Genomic DNA, 17,612 nt, shown 5'->3' on the forward strand with positions numbered 1-17,612 from the left:
CTGTAGAGAGAAGATTGGGGAAAGACGAGTGTGCCCTTTGTCGTCAAAAGGGGCACTGGAAGAAAGATTGTCCGAACAAACAACCAGCTGCAAATGTTGCAGAGGAGACAGAGGATGATCTAGAGTCAGCACTATTAGTTTCATCATCACCTGGCCATTCAGATGAGTGGATACTAGATTCGGGATGTTCCTACCACATGTGTCCCAACAGGGACTGGTTCTCGAGTTTTCAAGATCTCGATGGAGGAGTTGTTTTGCTAGGCGATAACACCGCTTGCAAAGTCCAAGGGATAGGTTCAATCCGTTTGAAGTTGCATGATGGGACGATTAGGGTGCTAACAGACGTTCGGTATGTTCCGGACTTGAAGAAGAATCTCATTTCGCTTGGAGCCTTTGATGTGAAAGGATACAAGATTACGATGATGGGTGGAGTGCTAAAGATAGTTCGAGGGGCGCTCATTGTCTTGAAAGGTAGCCGAAAAGGAAACTTGTATTTCCTAGACGGTTGCACAGTCACAGGGAGAGTGGCCGTTACTACTAGCTCAGACGAAGACGATGCATCCAAGCTATGGCACATGCGTTTAGGGCATGCTGGCGAGAAGGCCTTACAGGGTTTAGTAAGGCAAGGCTTGTTGAAAGGGGCCAAGACAGGGAAAGTTGGCTTCTGTGAGCATTGTATATTGGGCAAACAAACTCGAGTCAAGTTTGGCACTGGAGTTCACCGCACAGAGGGGATTCTTGACTATGTTCATTCAGATGTTTGGGGGCCGACCAAAAATGTAACTTTGGGAGGCAAACGATGGTTCGTGACATTTATTGATGATTTCTCCAGACGTGTCTGGGTTTATACCATGAGGCACAAGTATGAGGTCCTTCCAATCTTCCTTCAGTGGAAGAAAATGATGGAGACGCAGACAGGAAGGAAAATCAAAAAGCTGAGGTCAGATAACGGTGGCGAGTACAAGTCAGATCCTTTTCTCCAAGTCTGTCGGGAGGAGGGGATAGTCAGACACTTCACAGTTGCGGGGACGCCGCAACAGAATGGAGTAGCTGAGCGCATGAATCGCACTTTGGTGGAGAAAGTTCGGTGCATGTTGTCAAATGCCGGGCTTAGCAAGGCGTTCTGGGGTGAGGCTCTCAAATATGCCTCCCATCTTGTCAACCGTTTACCGTCAGCATCAATCGGAGGGAAGACTCCGATGGAGGTATGGTTTGGAAAACCAGTTACAGATTATGATTCGTTACATGTTTGGGGTTGTTCTGCTTACTATCATGTAACTGAGTCCAAGTTAGATCCACGAGCCAAGAAAGCTGTTTTCTTGGGTTTCACTTCAGGCGTTAAGGGATATAGGCTCTGGTGTCCCGAGTCCAGGAAGGTGATTCTAAGTAGGGATGTTACTTTCGACGAATCTGCTATGTTACAGCAGGTTCCTTCCAAGGAGAATGTGGAGCCGAATGCCCAGCAGCAGGTGGAGCATTCAGAACAGGTGGAGGTTGAGACTCCCCTTGTTCCAGCCAAGACTGTTCAGACAGTCAGCCGTCCTGAGGATCAACCCGTTGATCAGGATGTCATTATTGAAGAGGAGGCTTCATTACAGGAAATACCACAGCAGCCAGAATCCATTGCAACCAGCAGACCGAGGCGGGAAATCCGGAAACCTGCTCGATATGCTGATACAGTAGCTTATGCACTTCCAGTGACAGACGATGATGTCCCCTCCACTTACCGGGAGGCAGTGCAGTGTACAGATAGTAACAAGTGGAAAGAGGCAATGGATGAGGAGATGGGTTCACTCTCCAAGAATCAGACTTGGGATTTGGTTCAACTTCCCAAGGGCAAGAAATCTATTGGCTGCAAGTGGGTTTATGCAAAGAAGGAAGGTACAGGATCTGAGAAAGTCAGGTTCAAAGCAAGATTAGTAGCCAAGGGTTACGCACAGACAGAGGGGATCGACTACAACGAGGTGTTCTCCCCTGTCGTCAAACATTCGTCGATCAGGATCTTGCTTGCATTGGTAGCACAATTTGACCTTGAGTTAGCCCAACTCGATGTTAAGACCGCTTTTCTACATGGAGATCTGGATGAGGAGATCTATATGGCTCAGCCAGATGGTTACAGAATCGCAGGAAAGGAGAATTGGGCTTGTAAACTGAAGAAGTCGCTATACGGGTTGAAACAGTCGCCGAGACAGTGGTACAAGCGCTTTGATCGGTTTATGATGGAGCAGGGGTACACAAGAAGTCACTTTGACCATTGTGTTTACTTCTGCAAACTCCCAGATGGATCATTTGTCTATTTGCTCTTATATGTAGATGACATGTTGATTGCATGTAAGAGCAAGGTGGAGATTGACAGACTGAAGGCTCAACTCAGTAAGGAGTTTGACATGAAGGATCTCGGGGAGGCAAAGAAAATACTCGGCATGGAAATTCAGCGGGACAAGGCGAAAGGCACAGTTTGTTTGACTCAGACGCAGTATCTGAAGCGAGTGTTGCAGAGATTTGGGATTGACAGGAAAGCCAAACCTATCAGTACACCTTTGGCCGCTCATTTTAAACTTAGTGCATCGATGTCGCCGCAGAAGGAAGACGAACGGAAGCAAATGGCTCAAGTTCCTTATGCCAATGCTGTGGGAGCTTTGATGTATGCTATGGTTTGTACGAGGCCGGACATTTCACACGCAGTTAGCATGGTCAGTCGATACATGCACAATCCAGGGAAAGAGCACTGGCAGGCTGTGAAATGGATTCTACGGTATCTTCAGGGTACTGTGGATGTTGGATTGAAGTACGAGAGAAACAGAAAACTTGGTCAGCATTTGGTTGGTTACGCGGATTCCGATTATGCTGGTGACCTAGATAAGCGACGGTCGACTACAGGGTATGTGTTTACACTTGCTGGAGGGCCAATCAGTTGGAGGTCAACGTTACAGTCAACGGTGGCTTTATCTACTACAGAGGCAGAGTATATGGCAGTGACAGAGGCTTTCAAGGAAGCTATTTGGGTACATGGTTTGATTGAGGACTTGGGAATTGTTCAAGAAAACGTGGAGGTTTTTTGTGACAGTCAGAGTGCCATTTGTTTGGCGAAAAACCAGGTTCACCATTCCCGCACCAAGCATATCGATGTTCGGTTTCATTTCATCAGGGAGATTGTAGAGGAAGGGGATGTTCTTCTTCAGAAGATTCCGACTGCAGATAACCCTGCGGATATGCTCACCAAAGTGGTTACAGGGATCAAGTTCCAACATTGCTTGGACTTGATCAACATCTCTCGAGTAGTGCGCGCCTAAGGGCGCAGAGGGCAGTGTTGATTCAATGATTGTCGCCAAGGTGGAGATTGTTGACTTTTGTGGCTCCAACCCACGCCTGCATTTCCTTCTGCCTCCTTTGTGGAAAATGAAGGGAAATCTTTGACTCTTACTCCAGTATCCTTCAGCCTCTTTTGTGGAGTATCCTTCAGCCTCCTTTGTGGAAAATGAAGGGAGACTACCGTGGCAAATGAACAGGGTCTCATCTGGCTATAAATGGAGACCTTTGGTTCAGAGTGTTGTATCAGAAATCAGAGAGAAGAGAGTGATACACGAGTAGATTGTGAGGCAATACTGTGTGAGTCTGAGTGATTGTTGTAATCCTCCTCCAGTAAATATAGTGAATCCGCTGCCCCTCCGTGGATGTACCCGATTATTGGGGAACCACGTAAATCCTTGTGTTTCTCTGTGTTGTGTGTTTGTGTTTGCTTGGTTTGACTCTGGTTTAGCACTACACAATCTTACCCTCAATCCCTAACTATGATTGTATCATGGGACAATCCCCCTTTGTTTGTCTTGCACACGGGCTCTAAAAAGATATATTCCGTTTATAACCATAACAAGGGCACGATATCCTCTTTGGAACTGCCCATGGTGTACCATCAGCTAGGATTGTCACTAAAATCAAGACTGGGCCTCTATTTGCACCCATTTTAATACAAGGCTGTGCGCCTGTTCGCACCAACATTAACACAAGACTGGGCCCCTGTTAGCACTTATCTTAACATGAGACTGGGCCTTTGTTCGCACCCATCTCCAAATCTTAACTCAATCACTTTTTAAATTCATCATTTACCTAGTATCGTCTAGATGATTCCTAGCGTATACCAACCTAGTGCTCTTAAGTCCAATCTATCAATCATAAATAACATTTCTGAAACTTTAAAATTAATACGAAGCAGGAAAATCATATAACGGTGTTTTGATATCCAAACAATACTTGTAATGAACGACAGAAATCATAATCTAACATTTTAAAGTTGGTACGATGCACAAAAAACAGTAACTCAATCATACAATAGTATCCTGGTATCAATTCAATTAATTAACGTAGTAAGAAAGCATGCTTTTTATTTTTGATACATAAATTAATCATATAACATGTGAATAATGCATGTTCGGGTGATAAATTTACTCCTACTATAATAGGGTTGCATGGTAACTAATTAAATATAAATAACATAACGATCGAGGGTCAAAATGGATCATAAAACTATGCCCGGTCCTCCGGAACACATTTAAAGAGTAAGAATCGAAACCGCAAGGTCCAGGTTCTGGACGAAAGGTTAAGTTTACGGCCGCAATGTCTTACATGACTTGACCTCGAGACGCAAGGTCAAACGTAGTCAAATATAGCGGCCGCAAGTTTATGTGTTGTGGCCGCAATGTCGAGTCTGGTTTTCTGCAGATTTTTCTGTCACTTTGTTTTGATGCATGGGGCCTTCTTGGGACCATGGGTAAGGTCAAAAAAACTTAAATATACATAGGAGATGGTATTTTAATGGTTTATCTACCTTAGTCTTTGTTGTACGAGCTTGAAACGCAAACGGAGCGTTTTCGGAAGTTTGGAGAAGACGACTGGAACGAGAACTTCGGGGGTGCTTCCTTGTGATATGCTTGAGGATGGTATTGAAGTTTGGAACTTCGAATTGGGCCATAGCACGTTGTTACGATAGCAACCCACTTTCTTTCTCTCTCTAAACCTCCATGGCCGAAATTGAAGCTTTCTCTCTCCTTTTTTTCATTGTACTCTGTTTTTCCAGTGGTGGGGTGTTGGGTGTGAGTTTGGAGGGAAAGAGGAGGTGGTATTTATAGGGTAGGAGGTTGGGTGGTGCCCAAGCAAGGTGGAGAGAGAGAGATGGCGGTTTGGGAGAGAGAGAGAGAGACAGGCTGTAAAGCAGGGTTTGGAAGTCATGGTAGGGGTGCAGGAGATGGCAGGAGGTAGGGGGTACAGGTGGTGGTTGGTGGCCAAGAAAAACGGAGAGAGAGAGAGAGAGAGAGAGGTGGTGGGGTTGGTGATGGAGATGGATGTGAGAGTGAGGTGTATATATATACGGAGTAAGTGTTTATATATATAATTATACATAATATCTTTTAACAAAATATTATTATACATAATATCTTTTAACAAAATATTATTATTATTATTTTGTTGAAACAATTTTATTCTTAATACGACGTATTAATTGTTGATTTTAAAATAAGCTAATAAAATTTGGGACGGAAGTCTATATTTTTATTCGAAAAAGAAAGGCCTGAAAATTCGGGTCGTCACAGATCACTTCTCTCACCATAGTCTGAATAGTTGATTTCGTAAACTTGAAGCAAAGTAAATAAATGTGATTGAATATCGACAACCACATGGACAAATTAATATCACAAGTGGCCGATCATATATATATATATATATGGGGCCGGTTTTAGGAACAATATATTTGACAACACTTTTGACAACACATTTTTCAAAATTCCACGTGGGACCTTCATACAATTGATCGGAGCCATTCAATATATTTAAAACATGTTTTTAAGGGGTCCCATTAAAAATCAACTCATTTGGATATCGGTAAGGGCTTGATCGGCTGATTTAATTGATTTTTATCAAATTCGATAGGATAAAATTGAATAAGCCGATCAAGCCCTTGTCGATATCTAAATGAGTTGATTTTTTATGAGAACCTTTAAAAACATGTTTTAAACAAATTGAATGGCTCCGATTATTCACGTGGGGGCTCTGAAAAATGTGTTGTCAAATGTATTGTCTCTAGAACTGGCTCCTAAAAAAACACTTCATAGTTTTCGATCAAATTTTGATGATCTGAGCTGCTCAATGTGATCAGAACGTGATTTTAAGGGTACCCGTGAGAAATCAACCAAAAAAATGACTGGGAAAGGCTTGATCCGAACAGTTTCGAACAATTTTTTATTGAACGGTTCAAATAAAAACTGCTCAAATCAAGTCTTTTCAGGTCATTTTTTTTTGCTAATTTCTCGCAAGCACCCTTAAAATCACATTCTGTACACATTGAATGGTTCAGATCATAAAAATTTGATCAGGAACTATGAGATTGAGATTTGAGGTGTTTTTTTGGGTGTCCCTTGAACCGTCCCGTGTATATATATACACACACAAGTGTTTATTGATATGCGTTAAACTGAGTTTCTGTAAATATTTTTTTTCAAGTTATACGAAATAAACGACTTGAAGTATGAATATTTTTTATTTTTTATTTGGAAAAGTGATGCTACGAATACCAAAGTATGTATCGAAAAGTTTTACTTTCATATTCACAATAAATACGAGTTCCACATGAATAAGTATCTAGTACTATACGTAATATTTTCACTATACTTTTTGATCACTCGTAATATGTTGGTTTTGTGAAATGAATTCATCCAATGAAAGATAGGAGGAATATAAAAGTAGCAAAATTATTTGGTGCTTTTAGATTACCGGCACGGGATGCTACAAGCTCCACTACTATCATACATTAGTGTGAAATTTGAAATCACCTCATTTTAATCTAGGAAATTGATTTCGCACTCTCCAAGTTACTAACCAGAAAGTATGGTTAGTAAATATTTGAGAAGTGAGAAAATTTGAAAAATTGACACTCTCCGGATAATCTCTCTTATAAAATGTAAGTAATGGAGTAGGAAGAGAGCTTGTCCCTGCAAAAATAGTCCACCTAACTGTCCAGGACGGATAGTAGGAGTAATCATGAAGTGGGGTGGGTCAAGTTAAAAATAAAAAAAAACTCTCTTGTTTGTTTTAACGACGGACATTTCCCTTCTGTATGATAAATAATAATAAATTTCATGTGATTTCTATGTGCATTTGACCGAATCTCCCAATTCCAACTAGCGACAATTTGTCTAAATATGTGATGAAATAAGTCAAAAGTGATTTGTATTTGACAAATTTACCTTTTCTAATAAGAAAGGACAATAAAAAACTATTAACTCTCATTTAATATTTTGAATCAAGATGACCTTTTTATCCATTGGTGAAGCTGTTTTGATCAAAAAGGTAACTTGTGAATAACTATTGTTTTTTAACTACTTGAAAAAACTATTGTCATAAATTACAAAAATTTTACTTTTGAATAAAAAAATGGAGAATTTGGTGCTTTTTATTATTTATTCAATTATTTAAAAGGGTGAATTTGTCAATATAAGACACTTTCGGCTGATTCTATTGCGTATTGGCTAGGATTTGGAGAAAGAAAAGAGAGAGAGAGTGGTGGGATGACAGGAGAGAGAGTTTTAATTTGGACCATCCAACACACTTTTGGACGGCGAAGATAGGCTGGTCGGGCACCACGTGGTATCCACCCGACACCCAAAAATTTCTCGTCCCTTTAGCATGCCCACGTAGATAAAGGGGACCCACACTCTCATACCAGGTGATGAAATTATTTCCTTTTTCATTTTAAAGATGGCCAGGTGATGAAATTAGTAATTATGGAGTATGGTTATAACTAAAACTAGACTACTTGTTCTCCGGTCAGGCTCAGCTGGATGTTTTTAGTTAGTAACAGCTTTTACTGCCATGTCATTTTCCTTGCATGACTAGTACTATATTTTTCTTCCTTTTTCTTTAAAAAAAAAGACACACAAAAAAAGCAATAGATTCATAGATTCACCAGAGAAATAAATACGGAGGGGGGTGGGGTGTTATTCCTGTCATTGGTTTGGACGGAGAGGGAGGGTCATCTCTCTCTCCTCTCTCATTGCGATCTCTGTAACTTCTCTCTCCGATCGCATTATTTTCTTGATGAATTTGTCTTGCGTTTTTTCCATTTAGAAATGGATTTATGATGCTCGTGTTTCTAGGTAACCTCCTTTTCTCTCTTCTCATTTTCGTTTATTGCGGTCAATTGTAGACTGCGGCCAAATTCAATTGTGGTCTATTGTAGAAATTCTTTTTTACAATGGGTTCAGCTGGAATTGTTGCGGTGGTGTTTTCTTTCTCTCTCTCTCTCTCTCTCTCTCTCTCTCTTTTTCATTTTGGATAATTTGATTATATAACTTTTGGTGCACATTCTTTAAATTGTTAGCAATTCTTTACCATGGGTTCAACTGGGAAAGGTCTGGTGATCTTTTTCTGTTCTTTTTTTGATGACATTGTTTTTCTCCAATTTATTTTTCTATTGTTTTGGATAGCTTATCAATTAGAATAGGGTCATTATTTCTTTGTTTCCGTTTTGTCTTTGTTAATCTTGTTCCCAGAATCTAAGAATCAAGAATAGGGATGAAATCCTGAATTTGAATTTTGGAATGGTGATTGATAGATTTTCCTTAGTTACCCATATTGTTGATCATTTTCTAGTGTCTTTTTTGGCAACCTATAAATGCAGATGTGATTATTTTATTAAGTCTTAGTGACATATGAATGCAAAAATGTCATGTATTAGCAGAATTTTTTTTTTAATCTATTTATGGGTTTGATGTTCTGTCAGGTTTGGCATTCTTGTAAACTTGTGAATTATCTTGTGACCAAACATTCCTCTGGGCTTGTTGAATTCTTGGAGGAGGATACATTGCACAAGAGGCTCCTTCAACTACAAGGGTGCATGAAGGCAAGAGTTTTGGGGCTTTTATCATTATTATTATTTCCTGAGAGGTGGTTATATGGTAATACAATTATAACGAGCTGAGCCCCTTAAACAAATGACACGAGGAAGGTTAAGGGCGAGGCTCCGTCGGAGCAATCTATATACATTTGCATGCATTCATCAACAGGACAATGAAAGAGAGGAGCCACATCAATTCCAAGGCCCTGGATTCTCACGAATTGTAATCTGCAACGAACCATGTCGCCATGTACAGAAACCTCTTAAATATTGCTCTAACTACATTTCAACCACAAAGTACAACGTCATCACATTCCTACCCAAGGCAATTTTTGAGCAATTCCGTCGCGTTGCCAACTTGTATTTCCTACTAGCTGCATGTCTGTCGATCACAAAGGTTTCTCCGTTCTCACCTGTGAGTATGATTGCTCCTCTAGCCTTTGTGATTGGTCTTAGTATGGCAAAGGAGGCTATGGAAGATTCGCGAAGGTTTATTCAGGATATGAAAGTAAATATGAGAAAAGCTAGGGTGCATAAAGGGGATGGAGTATTTGGTCCTAAGCCATGGATGAAACTTCGAGTTGGAGATGTGGTGAAAGTGGAAAAGGACAAATTTTTTCCTGCAGATTTACTACTTGTGTCGTCTAGTTATGAGGATGGAATTTGTTACGTGGAAACTATGAACTTAGATGGAGAGACAAACTTGAAAGTCAAGAGAGCTTTGGAGGTAACTTTGCCATTGGACAATGACATGACTTTCAAGGATTTTACGGGAAAAATTTCATGCGAAGACCCAAATCCCAACCTTTACACTTTTGTGGGTAATCTCGAGTATGATCGTCAGATTTATCCGTTAGATCCTAGTCAGATTCTCCTCAGAGATTCAAAGCTTCGGAATACGGCTTATATTTATGGAGTGGTGATATTCACTGGTCATGATAGCAAAGTCATGCAAAACGGAACACGATCTCCTTCGAAAAGAAGTAGGGTTGAAAAACAAATGGACAAAATCATTTACATTCTTTTTAGCCTCCTTGTATTAATCTCATTGATCAGCTCATTTGGATTTGGTTTGAAGACAACGTTCCAAATGCCACAATGGTGGTATGTGCAACCAGATAAAGTAGATCTCTATGATCCTAGTGACCCTTTTGCGTCAGCCTTTTTGCATTGGATTACAGCCCTTATTCTGTATGGGTATTTGATACCCATATCTTTGTATGTTTCTATTGAAGTGGTGAAGGTTCTCCAAGCAATGTTCATTAATAAGGACACCCATATGTATGACGAAGAAAGCAAAACTCCTGCTCAAGCAAGGACGTCGAATTTAAATGAGGAGTTGGGTCAGGTTGACACAATCCTTTCTGATAAAACTGGCACTTTGACATGCAACCAGATGGATTTCCTCAAGTGTTCCATTGCTGGTATGGCTTATGGGACTCGTTTTAGTGAAGTTGAACTTGCTGCTGCAAGGCAGATGGCTTTAAATGTTGACAATCAAGTCTTCGAATCAACTCCTAAAAGTGGTATGGATGTATCAGAAATTGAGCTGGAGACTGTTGTTACTTGTAAAGACGAGAAGTATCAAAAACCTCCAATAAATGGATTTAGCTTTGAGGATAGCCGCCTTATGTATGGAAATTGGTCGAAAGAGCCAAATGCAGATGTCATATTGTTGTTTTTCCGTATACTTGCTATTTGTCACACTGCAATTCCAGAAGCAAATGAAAAGACTGGTGGATTTACTTATGAAGCAGAATCCCCTGATGAAGGTGCTTTTCTTGTTGCAGCAAGAGAATTTGGGTTTGAGTTCTGTAAAAGAACTCAATCCAGCGTATTTGTTCGTGAAAGATATCCTTCTTCTAAAAAGAAAATTGAAAGGTTAGATGATCAAATGAATAATTTGCTTTCATGGATCGAAAATTCTTAATTAACCGATCTTTTTTCTTTTTGCATCTAATGTGTCATCTGGAGAATTTTCAGGGGGTACAAAATTCTCAATTTGTTGGACTTTACTAGCAAAAGGAAGAGAATGTCTGTTATTATTCAGGACAAGGATGGCCAACTTTTTCTCTTTTGTAAAGGTGCAGACAGGTTTGGCTCATGAAATCCTTTCCTTAACTTCCAATTTCTCCCTTGACATCTGTTATTGGAGGAAGTTAGACCTGTATAATGATGTCATTGGGATAAAATTTGAGCTTTTCTTATTGCCTCTGATATTTCAAGGCCATCCTTTTGCTTAACTGACTTTATGCTATGTTGAAATGGTAATTTGATGCATTGTTCCGCAATGCTTGGGTTATGCAGCATCATCTTTGACCGGTTATCAAAGAATGGAAGAATGTACGAGGAAGCTACTACAAAACACCTAAAGGACTATGGGGAAGGTGGTTTGCGCACATTAGCTCTTGCTTATCGAAAACTTGAAGAGGAAGAGTATTTTGCTTGGAACAATGAGTTTATCAAAGCGAAGACTTCCATTGGTGGTGATCGGGAGGCAATGCTTGAACGGGTATCTGATCTGATGGAAAGGGATTTAATCCTTGTCGGTGCAACTGCTGTTGAAGACAAACTGCAGAAAGGGGTACTTCTATGTCATTGCTAGAGAGGAATAATATTTTTTTTACATTCTTGTGTTTCGATCCTTTCCAAACTTAACTATCGGATTTTCAATAGGTGCCTGAATGTATTGATAAACTGGCTCAAGCAGGTCTCAAAATTTGGGTTTTGACAGGAGATAAGTTGGAAACAGCAATCAACATAGGGTCGGTATTCTATTTGTCAAACTCATAACCAAACTGTAAAAGAGTCAGAGAGCTCCGCATAATCCATCGTAACTTGCAACTGCACTGAAACTATTATTTGCGTGATGCAGATTTTCCTGTAGTCTGCTTCGACAGGGCATGAAGCAAATTTGTATAACAAGCCTGAATACAGGCACGTCAGCACAAGATTCCAGAAAGGTACATTTGAATAAGGGATGTGGATAATATTCAAAATTTTATACACTTTTATTTTATAATTTGTTGCAACTGTGAAGGATAATATTATGATGCAAATCACAAATGCCTCTCAAATGATCAAGCTTGAAAAGGATCCGCATGCTGCATTTGCATTAATTATCGATGGGAAGACCCTTTCATATGTTTTAGAGGATGATCTGAAGCATGAATTCTTGAACCTAGCGGTTGTTTGTGCATCTGTCATATGCTGTCGTGTCTCTCCTAAGCAAAAAGCTTTGGTAATATTTTTTTCTCTTATCAATCAATATGCTTTGCCCACTAGACTTTCTATTTCCTGGTAGTTAACTTCCATATCTTTTTTATAAGTTCTTAGTACTTGTCTTGGTTTAATTTGTTTGGTCACATCACTAGGTGACAAGATTGGTAAAACAAGGAACCGGCAAAATCACGTTAGCAATTGGGGATGGTGCAAATGATGTTGGAATGATTCAAGAAGCAGATATTGGTGTTGGCATCAGTGGCGTTGAAGGAATGCAGGTCCATAACATCTCTTAGAATCTTCTTGGATAATGTGCCTGGGAAATGGTTGATAAAATTAATGAGTCCTATAGAGTTTTAATGTTGCTGGTGCTTTTGAAACGGCTTTGTTTTATAAAGGCAAGAGATAGTATATCATTTAGTCCCACTTGGAGTAAATTTTATCTAGAACTAGTCTTGTGGCTTGGTTTGAGGTGTGGGCATTAAGAAGTTTTTTTGTTTGGTGCCTTGGAAATGTCATTTACTCCCTCCGTCTCGATTTGTTTGTCCCCTTTTTGACTTATGGATGTCTCAAATTGACTGTCTAATTTTAAAATCAATGGATGAGATTATGTAAATTTTCAAATCAATGAATGAGATTTGGTTTCCTTAATAAGTTAGAAACCCGAGATTAGACAAACTAATCGGAACGGAGGGAGTATTTTATATGAGAAATGGTGTGAAAAGAGAAAGATAAGCAATATACTAGCTTCGTAGGTTGTTTATCATGTCTAAAGATTATAAATTCAACCTGGACTTTTATGGAGGACTTTTCAGTGGGGTACCTAAAATCACTCATAGGGAAATAGCTCACCTACAACTACAATGGGAACATTTGTTGTTTTCAATCAAGTAGTTATTTTTTTCATCATTCAACATCTTTGTTATGGTCTGGCACTGCCATTTATTCTCTGTTACGTAAAAGAAAAGCAGTAGTTGTTTAGTCCTGTAAACCCCAGATGTTGCCATTTGCTGATATCAATGGTTATAAATCTAAACCATATCTTAAATGTACTACCCACGTGAAACTGTTAGCGGACATTACCACATATTTTTTCAATGGACCATTTCAGTCTTCCATTAGCTTTCTACGATAGCGAATTTCTTTGTTTTCTCGGACAGTATGATTAAGGAATTGGACCATTAACCATGTTTGGATGATTACTTTTTGCACTTTATTTTTCTCTTTATAGTCAATCTTACAAAATTCTCAGCTCATTTGCAGGCTGTGATGGCTAGTGACTTTGCTATTGCTCAGTTTCGATTTTTGGAAAGACTTCTGGTTGTCCATGGACACTGGTGTTACAAGAGAATTGCTCAGATGGTAATAACTTGAGAGAATTTTATTGGTGTGATATGTTAAGGATGATTCTTTTTCTTCCCAATTCAATTCTAACATTGGATTGAAAATAAGAAAAATGAATCTACTTTTTGGTTAATTTCCGTAAGCACTGAAACTCGTAGAAAAGCAAAACCAATACAATAGATTTTTTATAATTGAACGGAGAAATTACGTTGGTAAATGTTTGGGGACTATTGTCTCCGTTTTTTTCTTTTCAATGGCTCGGTAGGGAAAAACGTAATGCTATTATTTTTTTTGTTTTTTTTTTATCAACAACGTAATGCTATATATTCTGTTATGTTTTCTAAGAAGTTTTACAACATCAAAAATGCTACAGGTACCGAAATTGGGGGACCGAAATCGGACCGACGGCCGCCGGCGGGCCGTCTCCGGCCACCGGACGGCCGATCCGAGCCGTCCAAAAATTCTAAAAAAAAAAACCGAGGGGGCCCACGCGGGAATCAACGTCATCCGAGGTGTGTAGGGTGCTTGATCGGAGCACCCCTTTTCGTGTGTATATGTATACACACGAAAAGGGGTGCTCCGATCAAGCACCCTACACACCTCGGATGACGTTGATTCCCGCGTGGGCCCCCTCGGTTTTTTTTTTTAGAATTTTTGGACGGCTCGGATCGGCCGTCCGGTGGCCGGAGACGGCCCGCCGGCGGCCGTCGGTCCGATTTCGGTCCCCCAATTTCGGTACCTGTAGCAACACTCTTACAACATAACCACTCTAATAAAAGTTTTCTGTTTCTGCCCTTGCATGTTCAACAAGCATTGCATAGTTAGGTGCTTTGATGCTTCTGTTTATTTTCACATCTAATACAAACTTTAATCATTTGCATTCAGATTTGTTATTTCTTCTACAAGAACATAGCCTTCGGCCTCACACTCTTCTACTTTGAGGCACTCGCCAACTTTTCTGGGCAATCAATTTATGACGATTGGTACATGTTGCTATTCAATGTTATTCTCACCTCACTACCTGTCATTTCACTTGGAGTATTCGAACAAGATGTTTCATCAGAGATTTGCCTACAGGTAGTTCAACACGAACACCCTCGTTTTAAACATTCGTTGTCTTGTTTTCAAATACTATCCCATGAACACATTCCCCCTGCATTTTTTTGTAGTTCCCAGCCCTTTATCAACAAGGCCCAAAAAACTTGTTTTTCGACTGGTACCGCATATTTGGGTGGATGGGGAATGGACTCTATTCTTCTGTCATGATATTCTTCCTCAACTTAATCATTTTCTATGACCAACCCTTCCGATCTGGAGGCCAAACTGCCGACATGTCAGCCATAGGGACCACCATGTTTACGTGCATCGTTTGTGCAGTCAATTGCCAGATTGCACTCTCTATGAGTCACTTCACTTGGATCCAACACCTCTTAATATGGGGCAGTGTCGCCACATGGTACCTATTCCTCTTAGGCTACGGAATGATGCCACCGGTCTATTCTAAAAATGCCTTCCAACTCCTTGTTGAAGTCCTCGCTCCTGCTCCTATGTACTGGTTCACCACTCTTTTAGTAACCATTGCTTGCAACCTCCCATATCTGATTCATATATCATTCCAAAGGTGTTTCCATCCAATGGATCATCACATCATCCAAGAAATAAAGTACCTCAAGAAAGATGTTAAGGATCAACATATGTGGATGAGAGAGCGATCTAAAGCAAGACAGGAGACGAAGATTGGGTTTACTGCGAGGGTAGATGCAAAGATCAGGCAACTGAAAGGGAGACTAACAAAGAAGCATTCGTCACTCCACAAGTCATAATGACTCCATAGTAACATTTCTTGGGATTTTTTTTTCTTTTTGGCCTTGTTCTCATTTATAAATGTAGGTTTCCTGGCCGTTTATGCTTCGATTTTTTACTGGTTGTGTTATTCATTTTAGTGGGGGTGTGTTGAGGTCCCATTCATTATACAAGAGGTGTGATGCCATTGTATGTAATTACTCCTATATACCAAAAAAAAAAACTCCTATATAACATGATCTCATTACAGCTTGTGGAAATTGTTCATATTGATTAACCTACTTTCTTTCTTTGTACAATTTGTTTTTCGGAATTCTGAACCCCTGCAAAGCTTCTTATGCTTATATGCCCATGAAATTTGATTGACACACTTGCTACATCTCCTGCTTGTATGAGTTGAAAGCTTAACTTATAGTGTAAAATAGAAATAAAAATAACGTGGTACGTACACATTCATGACCAAGCCGATGGCCATTTCGTCCATTGAGAAAAACAACCCTTCGATTGGAACAAGATAAAAAAACAAATGCCCGAGTTGATTAGATTGTTCCATGAGCATAAAATTTCTTCACGCGCGCAAATCTTCAGCATAACGTTGTTCCAACCATCCAACTAAATCAAAACAGGAGAGGATAACAAAAGGTTAAATTAGACAAAGAATTCCTCACTTTAATTGCATAATTATTCAAAATTTGTTTACTTCGTCCCTCAATATTTAGTTATACATATTTTGTCTTTCATTGTTAGATTCCAATCTATCGAGCCCAATCAATCACGTGTTTTCTAATTCTGAAGAAAAGTATTCAACGTGTTGTTCCCCGTCAAATTTGATTAAAATTCGATACTTCATTCTACTCACTTCATTCAACTCAGTACAAAAATCTCTAGTATGTCTTCTACAATGACACTTAATTTTTTCTAATTCATATTTTGTATGCTCCCAATAATCTACTCAAATTTAGTGAGTTATTGAAGTCCCGTGTCATATTTTGTATGCTCCCAATAATCTACTCAAATTTAGTGAGTTATTGAAGTCCCGTGCTCATCATGTGGAATAATGTTGGACCCTAACTTGGATACACATATACAAATTTGCAAATCCTGTAGTGCAACTCGCACTATAGGGGCTGTAGGGCGGTCGATCTCGCCATTCATTTTGATGCCAACGACTCGAATTTAATAAGAGCTTCTATTGATAGGAGCAGTCTATAGGATTCCATTGTCACCCAACAGGTCAAAACTATAATGCTTCAGGGATGGAATAAAAAGTATTGAAATTTGAGAGACGAAGTAAACAAAATCTGAATAATCTCAGGGAGTAAAAATGCAATTAATCCTAAATTAAAGGTGGAAACTTTTGTTGCTTCGATTGGAATATTGGATTGAAGTCTCTTTGGTGAGTGTCTCAATACCGAGAAATTTTTCAATGCCGAGCGGGCACCAGCCATGTGGTACCGAATACGCATCTTGACCGTCCACACGTGTTTTGAATGGCTCAGATCTGTTTGTGCTTGAGGGGGTGTTTTGGTAATTTTATTCTCAAAATTTACCCAAATAGACTTGAGCCATCCAAACGACAAGATGGTGCTCGGCACCACGTGGCCGGTGCCCCCCGGCACTTAAAAACTTCGCCTCAATACCAGGATGCTCCCCTTTCTCCGTCATCTCTCCTCCCTTCTCTCTGTCTCCTCTCCCCTTTCTCTCTCTAAATCCCCAGGCATCTCCTCCAAAATCCTTCATCTGATCCACCAAATCTCTCTTATTCGCTTTTTTTACTCGCAGTCGATCTCTGACCGTTGGATTACCCCGTTCGTTGCATAACTTTCTTGGCTTATTCTATTTTATTTATTTATTTGTTACATAGAGTTTTTTGTTAGGGTTTGAATTGGTAGATAGGATTTGTCTTTTGCGTTGATTTCGATTTCGACTCCCTTTTCTATGATGGAAACGGATTACCCCGTTCGTTGCATAACTTTCTTGGCTTATTCTATTTTATTTATTTATTTGTTACATAGAGTTTTTTGTTAGGGTTTGAATTGGTAGATAGGATTCGTCTTTTGCGTTGATTTCGATTTCGACCCCTTTTCTATGATGGAGCCTCGCGTTGACAATAAGTTCCGGCCGAAAATAATAGGTAAAACTAAAAGATGTATTGATATTAAAAAAAAGTGGATTGATATATGTGAAAGTGTGTTAATATCCATAAAATATATATTAATATGAACTTTTGTGATTTGACTTATGGTACATGCACGTTCTTTTGTGGACACTACTATGATTTGTAGGGGCTGATATTTTAGCCAACCAAGTGTGCAATAATTTTCTTCTCATGAAGATGAACACAACGCGTGGTATG

At 39.6% G+C, this 17,612-nt stretch overlaps 1 protein-coding gene across 2 annotated transcripts; it reads left to right on the forward strand.

Annotated features, from left to right (window-relative positions):
• The first annotated feature begins 8,026 nt into the window (after positions 1-8,026).
• Positions 8,027-15,563, forward strand: LOC131298368 (probable phospholipid-transporting ATPase 4). 2 transcript variants are annotated; one of them, XM_058323796.1, is made up of 11 exons: positions 8,027-8,147; positions 8,774-10,768; positions 10,871-10,981; positions 11,195-11,471; positions 11,564-11,652; positions 11,763-11,850; positions 11,928-12,128; positions 12,262-12,387; positions 13,373-13,471; positions 14,339-14,530; positions 14,623-15,562. In XM_058323796.1, exons 2-11 carry the CDS (start codon positions 8,985-8,987, stop codon positions 15,274-15,276), a joined length of 3,621 nt encoding a protein of 1,206 aa, XP_058179779.1. In that variant the 5' UTR covers positions 8,027-8,147; positions 8,774-8,984; the 3' UTR covers positions 15,277-15,562. The 2 variants fall into 2 exon arrangements, with proteins under 2 accessions (XP_058179779.1, XP_058179780.1); XM_058323797.1 differs by lacking the exons at positions 11,564-11,652; positions 11,763-11,850; positions 11,928-12,128 and having other exon boundaries at positions 14,623-15,563.
• The last annotated feature ends 2,049 nt before the right edge of the window (positions 15,564-17,612 follow it).

This window comes from Rhododendron vialii, chromosome 8a (genome assembly GCF_030253575.1).
Source record: "Rhododendron vialii isolate Sample 1 chromosome 8a, ASM3025357v1".
Taxonomy (NCBI): Eukaryota; Viridiplantae; Streptophyta; class Magnoliopsida; order Ericales; family Ericaceae; genus Rhododendron; species Rhododendron vialii.

What these genes read in the sequence shown, in the direction of transcription:
- LOC131298368 (XM_058323796.1), top strand. Translation starts at nt 8,985, where the DNA reads ATGACACGAGGAAGGTTAAGGGCGAGGCTCCGTCGGAGCAATCTATAT. An exon ending in GAAACAGCAATCAACATAGG is followed by an intron (nt 11,653 to 11,762) that starts GTCGGTATTCTA and finishes TGCGTGATGCAG; the next exon opens with ATTTTCCTGTAGTCTGCTTC. An exon ending in CAGCACAAGATTCCAGAAAG is followed by an intron (nt 11,851 to 11,927) that starts GTACATTTGAAT and finishes GCAACTGTGAAG; the next exon opens with GATAATATTATGATGCAAAT.